The sequence below is a fragment of the Rattus norvegicus genome, chromosome 3 (assembly GCF_021556685.1).
Source record: "Rattus norvegicus strain SHRSP/BbbUtx chromosome 3, alternate assembly SHRSP_T2T, whole genome shotgun sequence".
NCBI classification, from domain to species: domain Eukaryota; kingdom Metazoa; phylum Chordata; class Mammalia; order Rodentia; family Muridae; genus Rattus; species Rattus norvegicus.
In genome coordinates, this window is record NC_141536.1 from 140,716,207 (window position 1) to 140,730,164 (window position 13,958).

A 13,958-nucleotide genomic window follows, 5' to 3' on the forward strand; every position below is an offset into this window, starting at 1 on the left:
TACATCTCCATAGTATATGCAGCGCAGGCATGCTTAGCTATAATGTCCAGATTTTTTCTTAAAAATAATCAGTTTTTTAAATGATTTTTTATTATTTTAAAAATGATTTTTATTTATTATTTTTTATTATTGTGTCAAAGGAAAAGTGGGAGTGTGTATATGAATGAGTGTGGACACGTGCAGGTGCACAGAAATCAGATGAATACTTTGGTGTTATGATTTCTTTCTACCATGTGAGTCCTAGGGCTTGACCTGAGCTCATTAGGCTTTGTGTAACACTTCCTAAACCATCTTGGCAACCCAAGTCTTACTATGTTTTTCAGGCTATCCTGACATTCAGTTTTTTAAGTTGCCCAAGCCTACCTCTCACACAGTTAATACTGTTGTGCTTGTTGGGGATTTAGTGACTTATTCAGTTAATACGCTTTCTGTGACTATACCACAGAATAGGGGTTTTGAGGCTGGAGGTAGGAGTGAACAAAGTAGATAAAAATGTTTGTCTCTAAAGCGTTTGTCTGAGTCATTCATTCATGGAAGCCTCCTTGAGATTGCTCTGAGTTCAAGGCTAGCTTGGTCTACGTTGTGAGACAGACCTTGTTTCGGAGACATATTGGAAAGGGAAGGATGGGGGGGGGAGGGTCAGGAAGAAGGCGGTGACAGACAACAGGAGATACTACAGTTTTAACTAAGGGGCATGCTGTAGTTGCTGTGATGAAAATCATGACTAAAAGCAACTCAGAGAGGAAGGGTTTATTTCAGCTTACAGTTTCACAACATTCCATCACTGAGGGAACCTGGAGGGCAGGAGCTGATGCAGAGGCCACGAACAGTGCTGCTTGCTGGACTGCTTGCTCATCAAGAGTGTACTACAGGCTTGCCGATCTGCTAGTCTGGTTGGGGCTTTTTCTCAATTGAGATTTCTTCTTCCCAAATGACTGTAGCTTGTGTCAAGTTGAAATGAAACTAGCCAACACAGCATAGAATGATATTCTGTGGGGTTCCAATAGAAAATGACACTCTGGGAGTACTGCAGTGGACATAGCTGTGCGATGCCAGAAAAAAAATATACCAAGAAGAAAAAGAATTTTTCTGTCTGAGTAAGCTAATAATTAATTCTACATTAGACACTAGCAGAGTATCCTCTAATTCGATCCAGTTTTAGCACTTCCTCCCTAGACATAGCAGAATCCTTCAACTGCCCCTTCTTCCCTGTTAAATGCTTGCAGCAAACCCCAGGGTTTTCCATCTATGCTTCTGAACAACTGCTATAGCTTGACTTCACACAATCCTCTGGTTCAGTTAATTTGCTAGAACTTTTAGAACTTAGGTAAATAGATTTACTGGTTTGTTCAGAGTCTTACAAGTGACAACATGGTAGTTGCTGAGGATAAGGCTTGTGGGGAGTTGTGTTGTTTCCATTCTATGTCCTAGCAGGCTGCTTTCTAGGAACTGCCACAGAGCTGTCTAGAAGCTCCTTGAACTCCCCTGTCGTTTTTGTCGCATAAATGTAAAATGTGAACAGCCAATTAGCAATGTGGTAGGCTCAGTGGGAGAACAAACAAGACTAGACTCTTCACATTCTTCCTTCGTGTGATATAAAAGTCCCATTTGAAAAGGGTATCTTCATATATGGTCTGTGCCAGAACAGATTTTAATGTAAGTTTCTCTGATCTAGTTTAGAAAAGAGAACTCACTTTCTATTGTTTAATGGGTAAATGAGTACCTAGCTGGAGTTTTGTTCTCTAAGGCCTATCCTAGGCCAGACACTAAGGCCGGGAATAGAGCTCAGTGCCTAGGAAGTAGCAGCGCATACAGAAAAAAGACATAACTTTACCCAAAAGCATGTTTATCATTTTAGGAACTTACAAAGTCTGCATTGTGAACATTCATGAGTCAGAAACCATGGATGAAAAACACTATTATTTATCAAAATCATAATCTCCCAATGTGGCATGGTGGAACAGCAACATGGATAAAGTTGAGATAGAAAGAAAAAGAAATGAGGTCAGACAGAGGAAGAGAACCTGAAAGTCATAGGTTATACATAGACCTTTTCTCTTAAGGTGGTGAGCAGGAGCTATGCAGAGTGATAGCATGTACGCTGACCATGTGTCAAAAAATGAGGATGTGGGGCTGGGGATTTAGCTCAGTGGTAGAGCGCTTACCTAGGAAGCGCAAGGCCCTGGGTTTGATCCCCAGCTCCGAAAAAAAGAACCAAAAAAAAAAAAAAAATGAGGATGTGATGATACTGTGAGGTGCTGGCAAGGATGTGGGCGTGAGCACCTGACAGAGGATTCCTCCTCAGGAGCAGTCCAGTGTTGGAATGGCAGCAGTTCAGAGAAGCTCTAGTTACATGTCACTTGTTCTCTCTTTTTTCCCTCTTTCAGCTTCGGCTAATAGATTGGGGTTTAGCAGAGTTTTACCATCCTGGCCAAGAGTATAATGTCCGAGTTGCTTCCCGATATTTCAAAGGTCCAGAGCTACTTGTAGATTATCAGGTAAGAAGAGAATGTAAGTACAGTATTATTCATGTGCTTATTTTGCACATAATTTGTAGAAACATCAGTTTGTGCTTTGAGTAAGATATTTGTCCGAAGCTGTCATTTTTTTGGGCAAGATGTAAGCTACATGAGCTGTCTTTTTGTGTGTGCTAGTGTTTATGGTTCTAAATTTACGTAAAGCAGAACCAAATGATACCCAGAGATTATCTTGATAAGATAATGTAAGATATGTGCACACTTTTTTTTTTTTTTCCGGAGCTGGGGACCGAACCCAGGGCCTTGCGCTTCCTAGGTAAGCACTCTACCACTGAGCTAAATCCCCAGCCCCGATATGTGCACACTTAATCCAGCTTCTAGGAGACAGGTTCGAGGCCAGCCTGGGCTACATGAGATTCTTATAAAAAGAAAGAAGCACCTTTTATATGTCTCTTCAGCTCAAATATAAAGAGTAGCCCACCTACCCACACACATTCCAGTTGTATCACAGATACCCTGGCACTCTGAAGGCTGATACAGGAGGATTACCACAAGTTTGAGACCTGCCTTGTATGGTAGAGTATAAGACTCTGTCCTAAAAAGTGAAAAGTGGTAGGTGTGACAGATGCTTCATAAGTTAAAAGCACTTGTTGTTCCTGTAGAGGGACTGGGTATAGTTCCTAGCACCTACATGGTGGCTCATAGTGGGCTACTTCTGTCCTCTGCAGACACCCAGTATTATGCAATACACATACAGACACAGAGGCCAAACATTCACACATACAATTAAATCTTCAGATTTTTTTAGATTTATTCAATTTTATATGTGCGAGTACTTTGCTCAGTTTGTCTGAGTATCACATTTGTGCCTGGTGCTTGAGGAGGTAAAAATAGGGTATTGGATTCCTCGAAACTTCAGTTACAGATCTTTACATGCTGCTGTGTGGGTGCTTGAACTCTGACCTGGATTTCTAGAAGAGCAGTTAGTGCTCTTAACTGCTAAGCCATTTCTCCAACCCCCAAATAGATGTTTGGTGGGTTTTTTTTGTTTTTTTGTTTTTTTCCGGAGCTGGGGACCGAACCCAGGGCCTTGCGCTTCCTAGGTAAGCGCTCTACCACTGAGCTGTTTGTACCCCAGCCCCTGTTTGTTTGTTTTTATTGAATAAAAAGATTTACTCAGTGTTCTCAAAGAGTTAACCAAATAGGGTAACCAAATAGGAGATCCTTGAATTTCTTCAAATAGTAAAATTGCAGGGTTTTCTTCTGCAAGGGACAAAAGCAGTTCAAAGTACTGTTTACAGTTTGCTTTAAAGCTGAGTTGAGGAAGATAGGTAGTAGCCTCAAATTACTGTCCTTTGCAACTGACTACAACAGATGCATAGGTCCACAGCCAAACATGGGACAGAGCTTGGAGACTCGTATGGGAGAGAGTTGGGGGGAAGGATTAAGGCTCCTGGAAGGGATAGGAACTTCACAGGAAAACCAACGTCGGCTAACCTGAACCCTTGGGGCTCTCAGAGACTGAACCACTAACCAAAGAGCATACATAGGCTGAAACTTGTCCTCCCACACATATGTAGGGAATGTGCAGTTTGATCTTCTTGCGGGTCTCCTAACAATTGGAGCAGGTGCTATCTAAAGCTGTCATCTGTTTGTGGATCCCATTCTCCCAACAGGATCCCTGACTGGCCTCAGTGAGAGAGAATGTGCCTAGTCCTGCAGAGGCTTGGTGCGCCAGGGTGTGGGGATACCCACGGGGGTGCCGGGGAACCTCCACTTTCTCATTGGAGTAGGGGAGGGGGAGGATAGATTGGGATATTACGTGAATGAACAAATTAATGGGGGGAAACTGAGTTGAGGGGCTGAATTAGCTCAAAAGTTAAGAGCACATACTTGTAGGTCTAGTTTATGTTCTCATAGACACCGTAATTCCAGCTCCAGGCAATCTAAAGCCTTTCTGGATTTGTTTTGGCAGGGGTACTTTATTTTCACTCACATGCACATGTCACACTCACCCCCTGTCCTAAACACAGAAACACATTTAAAAAAATCTTAGGGAGAAATTAAACGGGATTCAAATTAGGGCTGGCCATGTAGCCTAGTGGTCAGCCAATTGCGGAGTATGCTCAAGGCTCGAAGTTCCATCTCTTCTATTAAAGAAATGCCAAATAAGCCAGTAGGTGAAAGAAGTGTGTTATTGGTGTTTAACTATGAGCAAAGTTATTTTCAAGTTTTTTTTTTTTAATGTCTATTTTGGGGGGGAGGGGCTCTTAACCAGCTCAGCAGTTAAGAGCACTGACTGCTCTTCCAGAGGTCCTGAGTTCAATTCCCAGCAACCACATGGTGGCTCATTATCATCTGTAATGGGATATGAAGCCCTCTTCTGGTGTGTCTGATGAGAGCGACAGTGTACTCACAGACATAAAATGTCTATTTCGTATTTAGAAGTGACAGCGTGGGGATACATGTGATAATGATGTTTTCTTTAATACAGATGTACGATTATAGTTTGGATATGTGGAGCTTGGGTTGTATGCTGGCAAGTATGATCTTCCGGAAGGAGCCATTTTTCCATGGACATGACAATTATGATCAGGTGAAAACATGTTACTCCCATTAAGAAATTTACTGACCTAGTGTAAAGATGGCCAGATCTGGAAACGCATTAGAAACTTCAGTGGGTCTGGGTTCCTGGTAAGTTCCAAGCCAGTCTGGGCTACAGTGTTTAAAAACTGTTAAAATGTATCCAGATGTGGTTGTGCATTTCTTTAGTCCTAGCACCTGGGAGACAAACAGTGTATGGGTTTCTGAGTTCTGGGACTGTACCGTGAAACCTTGTTCCCATCCCTGTTCCCATCCTACTCACCCAGCACTCAGCAGGAGGAGGTGGCAGGTCTCTGAGTTGAAGGCCAGTTTGGTCTACACAGCAAGTTCCAGGACAGTCAGCACTACAAAGAGTGCATCTGTCTCAAAATTCAAGAATATAAAAAAAAAAAAATTGATGTAAAGTACAGTTGCCATACACACCTCACCTTCCTAGCCCAGTTCATAATACATAATATCTGAGAGTTCTCTACTTGTTCAGCTAGCTTTAGTGGTCCTTGAAACAGTTAGATTTAACCTTTTTTGGTGGTGGTGGTGGTGGTGGTGGTGGTGGTGGTGGTGGTGGTGGTGGTGGTGGTGGTGGTGGTGGTGGTGGTGGTGGAAGAGGAAGAGGAGGAAGAAGAGGAGGAGGAGGAGTATCAAGACAGGGTCTCTCTGTACAGCTCTGACTGCCCTAGATAGAACTCCATCTGTAGACCAGGCTGACCTCGAACTCACAGAGACTGCCTGCCTTGGTCTCTCAATTGCTGGGGTTAGAGGTGTGCACCACCACCTCCTGTGTGCGCACACATCCTTTTAGTGTTTGCTCTTGCTTCTATGTGAAGAGAGCATGGAAATTGCTCAGTAGCAAGCCCAGAGACTGGATGGACAGCTTAGACACCGAGAAGGCTTGTTACACTGGACAAGGACCCGGGCAGTTTCCAGCACCCACAAACACCTATAACTCCAGTTCCAGATGAACTCGTTGGCACCTAAAGTTTAAAGTTTGTAGCTTTTTGTCAAGTGCCATACAGGACTGAGGGGTACAGGGTGCAGAGGAATGAATACCTTTAAATAGCTCATTGTCCGTAGTTAAATCCTTCAATAAAAGCAATTGAAAGTGAATTTAATGTAAATGCAGAACTATGTATCACAAGTTCTAAAAGAAGTGAAATTTTACCCTTACTACACAGCAAAATTTGAATTAAACATTATGGGGTAACATTATTTGTAGGGCATATTAGTTTATTTAACTCACTTATTAGTTGCTGACTTGATTATGTTTGTGGTATGGGTCTTTTTTTTTTTTTTTTTTTTTGATATTAGTTGGTGAGGATAGCCAAGGTTCTGGGAACGGAAGATTTATATGACTATATTGACAAGTACAACATTGAATTAGATCCACGTTTCAACGATATCTTGGGCAGGTAAGTTACCCCCACCTCCAAAGTCTCTGGTTTTGGCATTTGTCTTTTTGTCTTTGCCAAAAGTGCTAAGGTGTCTTGTCTGGTGCTATAGGATGTGGTTTGAGCACACAGGATAACACTGGATTGATGGTCATCTGTCTAGATCCTCATAGAAAGGCCTGAGTATGTGAAGGTTATAGTCAGGGTTCCTGTGACGGGAGTTTAAGTAAATGTAGCATTTAAGTAGAAGACTACAGTTGCATCATTCAGATCTCTCCTGTTAACAGTTGACCTCTTTGTAAGGAGCAGGACTAGAGAGGAGAGTAGACTCGTCTGCTGACTGCTACCCAGCAGTGCTGAGGAGCCAGAGTAGGAAGACACTGGCCACTTAGGAGGACATGGGCTTCCTGATGCAAAGGCATTTATTTTTCTGCCAAGTGCCAGAATTGCCAAGAATGGAGATTGGGAAAGAGCATTGGCTAGCTCAACTACCTGTCTGCTGAATAAGAACATTAACAACCTAAGAATCACCTGAAGTATGTTTCTTCTTCAAAGACAGAAGGCCCAGTTTTTTCCTTGAAGCAATATTGTAGTATTTAATCCCAATCCGAGGTTTCTGCCCCACCTTTCATCATTTAGTTCCTGGACACACACAACCTTTTAGCACTAGAGCTGGGCAGATATCTACCGTCTATGCTATTAAAATCTATTTTCTATTAATATAAGTTGTCACTTACAGCCCCCAGGGCAATGTTTTCTTGACTCCCAACCCATGGCAACTTTCTCTTCCTCCTCACCTTCTCTCTCATGGTTCTCCTGAGACCCCCCCTAGGCCCAGGAACCCTTAAACCCATGTATGTTTCTTCTGCCCAGCTATTGGCTGTTGGCATCAGAAATAACTTGAGGGCCAGGTCGCATAGTGTCACTTAGGTCTATGTGTAGACTGTCTTTCTGGGGTAACCAGGTCTTGAGGAACCAGTATTAGCATTATAATACAAGCAGCATCAGGCCAACACACTACAGAGCAATACTATCATTGCCAGTTACTTTCTGTCTGTGGGTGTTACCCTCTGTAATACAGCAGTGCTACAAAGCTGTTCTTTGGATTTTATTACGTGACTGTTTGTTTGACTTCTGTACCACCTGTGGCCCATTTCTCACTTCTAATTCTGCCTTACAGACACTCCCGTAAGCGATGGGAACGCTTTGTCCACAGTGAAAACCAGCACCTTGTCAGCCCCGAGGCCTTGGATTTTCTGGACAAGCTGCTGCGATACGACCACCAGTCTCGGCTCACTGCAAGAGAGGCCATGGAGCACCCTTACTTCTGTGAGTCCAGTTGTGGTTTACTTCACTGTAGACAGTGAGGTGAAGGAAACCTTGTAACCAAGATTCTGGACTGAGTGTTATAGGTCAGACCTGGAATAGATCAGCTCCTATTAGTCTACCAAGAAGTTACTTTACCCTTTCTAAGCCTCATTTTCTTCAGATTAGGGGGCACTGACAGCAGTTGCCATGCAGAATTTGGGGAAGCGGGCTTGGGATATAGGCAGTGCCAGAACGCTCATCCAGTATGTGTGAGGCTTTCCGTTTAATCCACATTACTGCCCAAATAAAGAAGTACATGATAATGCTTTATGAGGTTTCATTGTTTTCTGTATATGATGGTTTGTGCCTGTGATTTAAACTAAGTTTACTACAAGTCCAAGTCAGATTGGGCTGTACATAGTAACTACCAAGCTAGGCTGGGCTATGAAGTAAGCATCTATCTAAAAAGGTAGGAGGGGTTGCAAAGATTCTTGTCTATGGACACTTATTTTCCTTCTGGTTTGACCTGGTTGAGTAGAGTAGGTCTTGATCTGACCCACCTTTTTACTAATCATTTGTTGGAGAGGGCTAGAGAGGTTTACAAGTCTTACTATTGTGTCTATGTAAGGTTTATGGGTATATAGCTAACTATACTTTTGTGAGTGAAATGTTACTCCCACCATTCTAGACTTACAATGCTGTTTGTTTTACTATTGCATTGTTCCTTGAAGATAATGCAACGATTTTCTAATTAGTCTGATAGCCTGTTCCCCATTCCACTATATCTGAAACACATGTGGGATGAAAATAAAGTTCATGATTGTATACTGTCCTACACAGGCAGATACCTTTGGCCCACTCAGTCCTCTGCTTTGGACTAATTCACTAATAATAAACTCCTGTCTTGGTCAGGTTAAGTTGTATTGTCTCCATTAAACCTCCACTTAGCCACCTTCATTTTTAATTAGCTGTATAGTGGATATTTACTTGTCATCCTCCTATTGTACTCACAGTTGTTTTAGCTACAGTTTGCACAGGCCATGTGTATATTACGTGACGTTTGATTCATGGTGAAGGGAGTTGCTGCTTTATGTTCTAGAAGTAGTGATAGAGTATAAACCAAAGGCAAAGATTGAAGATAGCTACTCTTATTTCTCCCAACTAGTTTTGTACATTAAGCACAACAGAACCAACCTTATTTATCTGTTTTCTAGACACTGTCGTGAAGGACCAGGCTCGAATGAGTTCGGCTGGCATGGCAGGGGGCAGCACACCTGTCAGTAGCGCCAATATGATGTCAGGTTGGTGATTGGTCAGTTCTCTTTTAGAAATTAGAAGAAAGTTACTGTTCTTAGTTTCAGTTCCCTTTTTGTGCCTGATTTCTTATATACCTCCTCTTCTCTGTGAGAACGCTGCGTGCATTTGGGTGGAAGGCAGAGGTCAGGATTGTTCAGGAGCCGTCCACTTTGCCTTGTTGAGCTATTTTATATGTGTGCATGTGTACCACAAGCCATGGGCTTGCTCCCTTGGGACCTACCAGTTAACTTAGGCTAACAGGTTAGAGAGCCACCAAGGATCTGTCTTTTCCCCTCCCCAAGCCTAGGTTTACATGGATGGTCGGGGTAGATAATCTCTGCTGCTAAGTACTCTGGGTACTTGGAATGATACTGTCTTGTATCAACAGTGTCTCCCTTCAAAATTCTAGTATTCCTACAGTAAAGTTCTTGTAGAAATTTGAATTCCCAACAAACCATAAAGAGCAAAGAAGTAAGTAGGTAGGTAGGTAGGTAAAGTCCCAAACAGAAATCACTGCTTAGAGGCCAGAATGCACCTTTTTCTACTAAGTGACCATTGTAGTTTGACAGTTGGTTAAAGTCCTATGCTGTTCAGCATGGTAACAACTGCCTGCATGGCTATCTAATAAAAACTCAGTAAAAGTAGTGTTATGGCCCCAGTCCTCCTAACCACGTTTCAAGTGCTTGCTCACTGTGTCTGGCCAGAAGTCACCCTTTGGGAAAGTGGGGTGCAGAGCAGAGCTTCTAGACTAGACAGTGCTTTCCTAAACAGACTGCCAGTGGTGTCTGCATAATTGTCAGCTGGCCGCTAAATTCATTATTAGAACTTACAGTATTTTTTTTTTACAATATTTACTTGTTTGTTTCATTTATGTATGTACATGAGTGCCCTGTATAAAAGACGACTTCAGATCCCATTACAGATGGTTGTGAACCACCATGTGGTTGGTGGGAATTAAACCCAGGACCTCTGGAAAAGCAGTCAGTGCTCTTAATTGCTGAGCCATCTCCCTAGCTCCCCTAGAACTTATAATGTTAATGGATTCATACAGATTAAACTTTGAAGTGTGCAAAATATGGCCAAGAGAAGTTGTAAAGAAAAATTATCATTGTGTTAACTTTTGGGGAAACATCATGGGAGAATTGGCAGCTCTGGTTTATGTGTTTGGTGTCTGTCTCTGGCTTCCCATTCTCTTTCAGGGATTTCTTCAGTGCCAACCCCTTCACCCCTGGGACCTCTGGCAGGCTCACCCGTGATTGCTGCTGCCAACTCACTTGGGATACCTGTACCAGCTGCCGCTGGCGCTCAGCAGTAATGACCCCATCTGTCTTCTGATGCCTGGGCAGAGGTGGGGACGTCCACCCTCTCCTTAATGCAGCTTGCGCCTGGTTGGGAGGGGTGAGAACACTTCAGAAGCACCGTGTCTGAACCGTTGCTTGTGGATTTAGTAGTTGAGTCATAAAAAAAATTATAGGCTGATTTTCTTTCTTTTTTTTTTTTTTTTTTTTTAAAAAAAAAAAAAAAAAAAACTTGGACTTTTCATAACTCAGGGGATTCCCTGAAAAAATTACCTGCAGGTGGAATATTTCATGGACAAAATTTTTTCTCCCCTTCCAAATTCAGTTTATCACCACTAAAGAACAAAGATAAACTGGCCTCGGTCCCAGCTGCTGTGTTTGGGTGGAGATTTTGTCCCCTTCCCATGTTGCTCTCCCCACATTGTACACTCTTGGGGCTTATATCTCATGTTCTTCTCCAGAGAATATAAATTGTAGTTCATCACGGGAGGATGGGAGGGGAAAGGTAGGGAGGGCCCAGTCCGTTCTGTACACTGTCCTGCTGGCTGGCCACTTCATCTCTTTTCTCCAGGACTGCATCCATGGCTCATTCCGGCTCTGGTGGAGGTGGGTCTGTCTTAGATACATCAAGGTGTTAAAAGTCTACCCAACTTGCAGACAGATCCAAAAGCTTTTTTTCTGAACGAATCATGTCTTACTAACCTAATCCTAAAAGACTAATTTTAGTTTAGTTTTCGTTCATGATACTTCCCTTTCTGGGCTCCTACTTTGGTCTTTCCCTTTTCATCTCCAGATATGCCGTGCTTCATAGCTGGTAGGAGAGGGAAGACAAAATCCTTTTCGGTTTTCTTTGACTTGGCCATTTTGAAGTCAGTTAGTTAGTGGGCATAATTTATTGCTTTTTAAAAAAGAAATATTGTCCATATAAGTTTCATGCTAGCATTCTTATGCGCTAACGGGTGATGTGGCCACACTGGGTTCATTTTAAGCTTTGTACTTCTCCCCCTCCTGCCTTGCCCTCTTCTTCACATGCCATCTAGTGAGGGGCCCTGCTCTCAGTTGTAAGTGTATTTGAGAGGCAGGAGCAGAGCCACTATCTCCAGTGAACCAGAAATGGTAGACCTGTAATTGTGGGAAACTATCAGTTCTCTTGTAATGGCCCTGCCATCCCTTGCTGTGTGTATATATAATACTTTGTCCTTCATATGTGAAAGATCCAGTGTTGGAATTCTTTGGTGTAAATAAACATTTGGTTTTATTTATCAAGGTTAGATTTAAGTTCCCTGTGTAAAGGTCTCGATGGGTGGGTGTCTCACATTCAAACCTGAGAGGACTACAGCCCATGCCATGGAAGCTTCCCAAGGCCCTCATTTTTATACACCCCTCATTTGACCCATGGTACTGGGCAGGGCAGAGAGGCCTTAAAAAAAAAAAAAAAAAAAAAAAAGCACCACAAGCCAAAGCGTCTCTGGGGATTAAGGATCCTTTGCCATAAAACTCATTCTGTGTCTCAGCATTGCAGGGATTGGGGATAGGAGAAGTCGCCAGTTTTTGTGTGTCTGTGTGTGTATAAAGTGGACTTCCCACTGTAATCCAACCACCTAAGTTTATCAGGTGCTTCACTGAGGAAGCCTAGTTTTTTAAGCACAATAGCAAAACATCAGCTCTGTATTTTCTCCTGTTACTTCATTACAGTAGCTGCCTGTGGGGACTAGGAAAAAAAATCTTCCAACATATTTTGAGGCCTAAAATCTTAGTTCCCCATTCTCCTACCTTTCTAGATTCATAAGCCTTTCTCACCTGGCATCATAGATAAAACATAATTGTTTGGGAAGTTGAATTGAATTAACTTGCCTAACTTTGTAACCCATCTTGGCTTTAGTGACTTTATCAAGGTGGTGGCTTTAGCGAATGTAAGGATAGAGTAGAGGATGCTAATGCTTTCCTTACATTTCTCAGCCAGAGCGAGAAGTAAAGGAAAACCTGACTGCAGAGTGACTCTTCTCCTTCTGGCCACTTGCAGTGACTATTTATTGTACTTGATTCTTGTGTGCCCTAGCGTGCTGTGACGGTCACCATTTTGCATTTGTGCAGAGCTGAAAGCACCAGGTGTGCCAGAGATGCAGTTTGTGATTATGTTTGCACTGGATCGTGATTTGAACAAGACACCTAGACTGATGAATTCTTTCTTTTGAGGTGGAAAGGAAAGTTGTGGATCAGGACTCCACACCCCGCTCACAGCTCAGAAGTATAGGTGTGTCTGAGACTGGTGTGGACAGCTGTAGGTAACTGGGCCTCCTCACACATCAGACCTGTGCAAGAGCTGAGGGTGAGTGCAGAGGACTCTGGAGTGCCACCTAAGAGCCTTTTAAAATAAATCAAAGCTTAAAAGAAATAAGGAGTCACTGCAGAAATGTGGAGAGTTTAAAAGATCTGAATGGGTTGGGGTAGGGAGGGTCAGGGTTTACAGAGTAACAACTTCTGTGTTGTAAATTACCTCATCTGTACACCTTGTATTGGGACACTATTTCTCAGCACTTCCTGTGTCTGTATTGCTTAGACGGCGGGATGGATGCCAATATAAAACAGCTGTGTTGGCAGTTACTCTAAAGTATTTTTTAACTTTGCTTTGAAGTGTGCCCTTCCTCTCTTTAAGTTTAAAGTCAGAATTCCCCTCCCTGATTTATTGGTTGTAATTGTATTGTAATTGGTATGACTAAGACATAACTGTGCTGGGAAGAAGTTGTGCCATGAAGGTCTTTAATTTTTTTTTTAAATAAAAACATTTAAACCAATGAAATGTCCATGCAGCCTGAGCAATATGCTTCTCCAACCGACACCGTGTGTAATGAAGGATGGCTTCGTTTTCATAGATGTTAGGTGGGAGAAATTTAATATTGAGGGAGGAACTCTGAAGCTTTGGCATTGAAATATAGTAGAAGGGATGAAGTCCTATATTCATTCATGTCCCGGTCACACACATGCAGGCATATCACATATGTTTTCCGAGATAGTCACACCTGTTAGACTTAGGGGCACTCTGCCTGGGAGAAGGGAGAATAGAATGTATGTCAAGTGGCTGACCCTTACCTAATTCCTCTGGTCCTCTGATAGTGAAGGTTAGTTAGTCCTCAGCAATTCACAGTGCTTTGTGGCAGAAGCCCTTTTCCCTCCTCAGAGGTGTTTAAGGGAAGAAGAAACTAAATGTTGTCTGAGGCCTTGCCTTGCTCACCCAACACTGATTTTTAGAACTGAGTGGCACTTAAAATTTGGAAGGACTGCGAGAAGAGCTTGTTTGGGGGTTTTCCGTTTGATGAGCAGTGTTACAGTCCCTGTGGAGACACACACTGCCTGTGCTGATGAGCTCATGGGAACATCTTGGGCAGCTTATGCCACACAGAGGTGTCTGACTCAGCAGCTGAGTGCTCCACACAGACCAGGACACGTTTGCTTCTCATTCCGTCTTTGTTATCAGAACTGGAGAATGCTAGTATCCTACTAAATTTCTCATTTGCCTTATAAAGTGTTCACTGCATAGGATTTTACAGCAAATCCTGAAAACTGGTTTCGTCATCATTGTCTACAGATTC

At 42.7% G+C, this 13,958-nt stretch overlaps 1 protein-coding gene across 10 annotated transcripts in view; it reads left to right on the plus strand.

Annotated features, from left to right (window-relative positions):
* Csnk2a1 (casein kinase 2 alpha 1) overlaps nt 1–13,168 on the plus strand; it is a 46,817-nt gene extending 33,649 nt beyond the window's left edge. For 6 of the 10 annotated variants that reach the window (NM_001429690.1, NM_001429691.1, NM_001429692.1 and 3 more), the window contains 6 exon segments: nt 2,388–2,498; nt 4,972–5,073; nt 6,387–6,487; nt 7,647–7,795; nt 8,989–9,075; nt 10,270–13,168. In NM_001429690.1, coding sequence (NP_001416619.1) covers nt 2,388–2,498; nt 4,972–5,073; nt 6,387–6,487; nt 7,647–7,795; nt 8,989–9,075; nt 10,270–10,385 — 666 coding nt within the window. In that variant the 3' untranslated portion in view covers nt 10,386–13,168. 10 annotated transcript variants of the gene reach the window in all.
* The last annotated feature ends 790 nt before the right edge of the window (nt 13,169–13,958 follow it).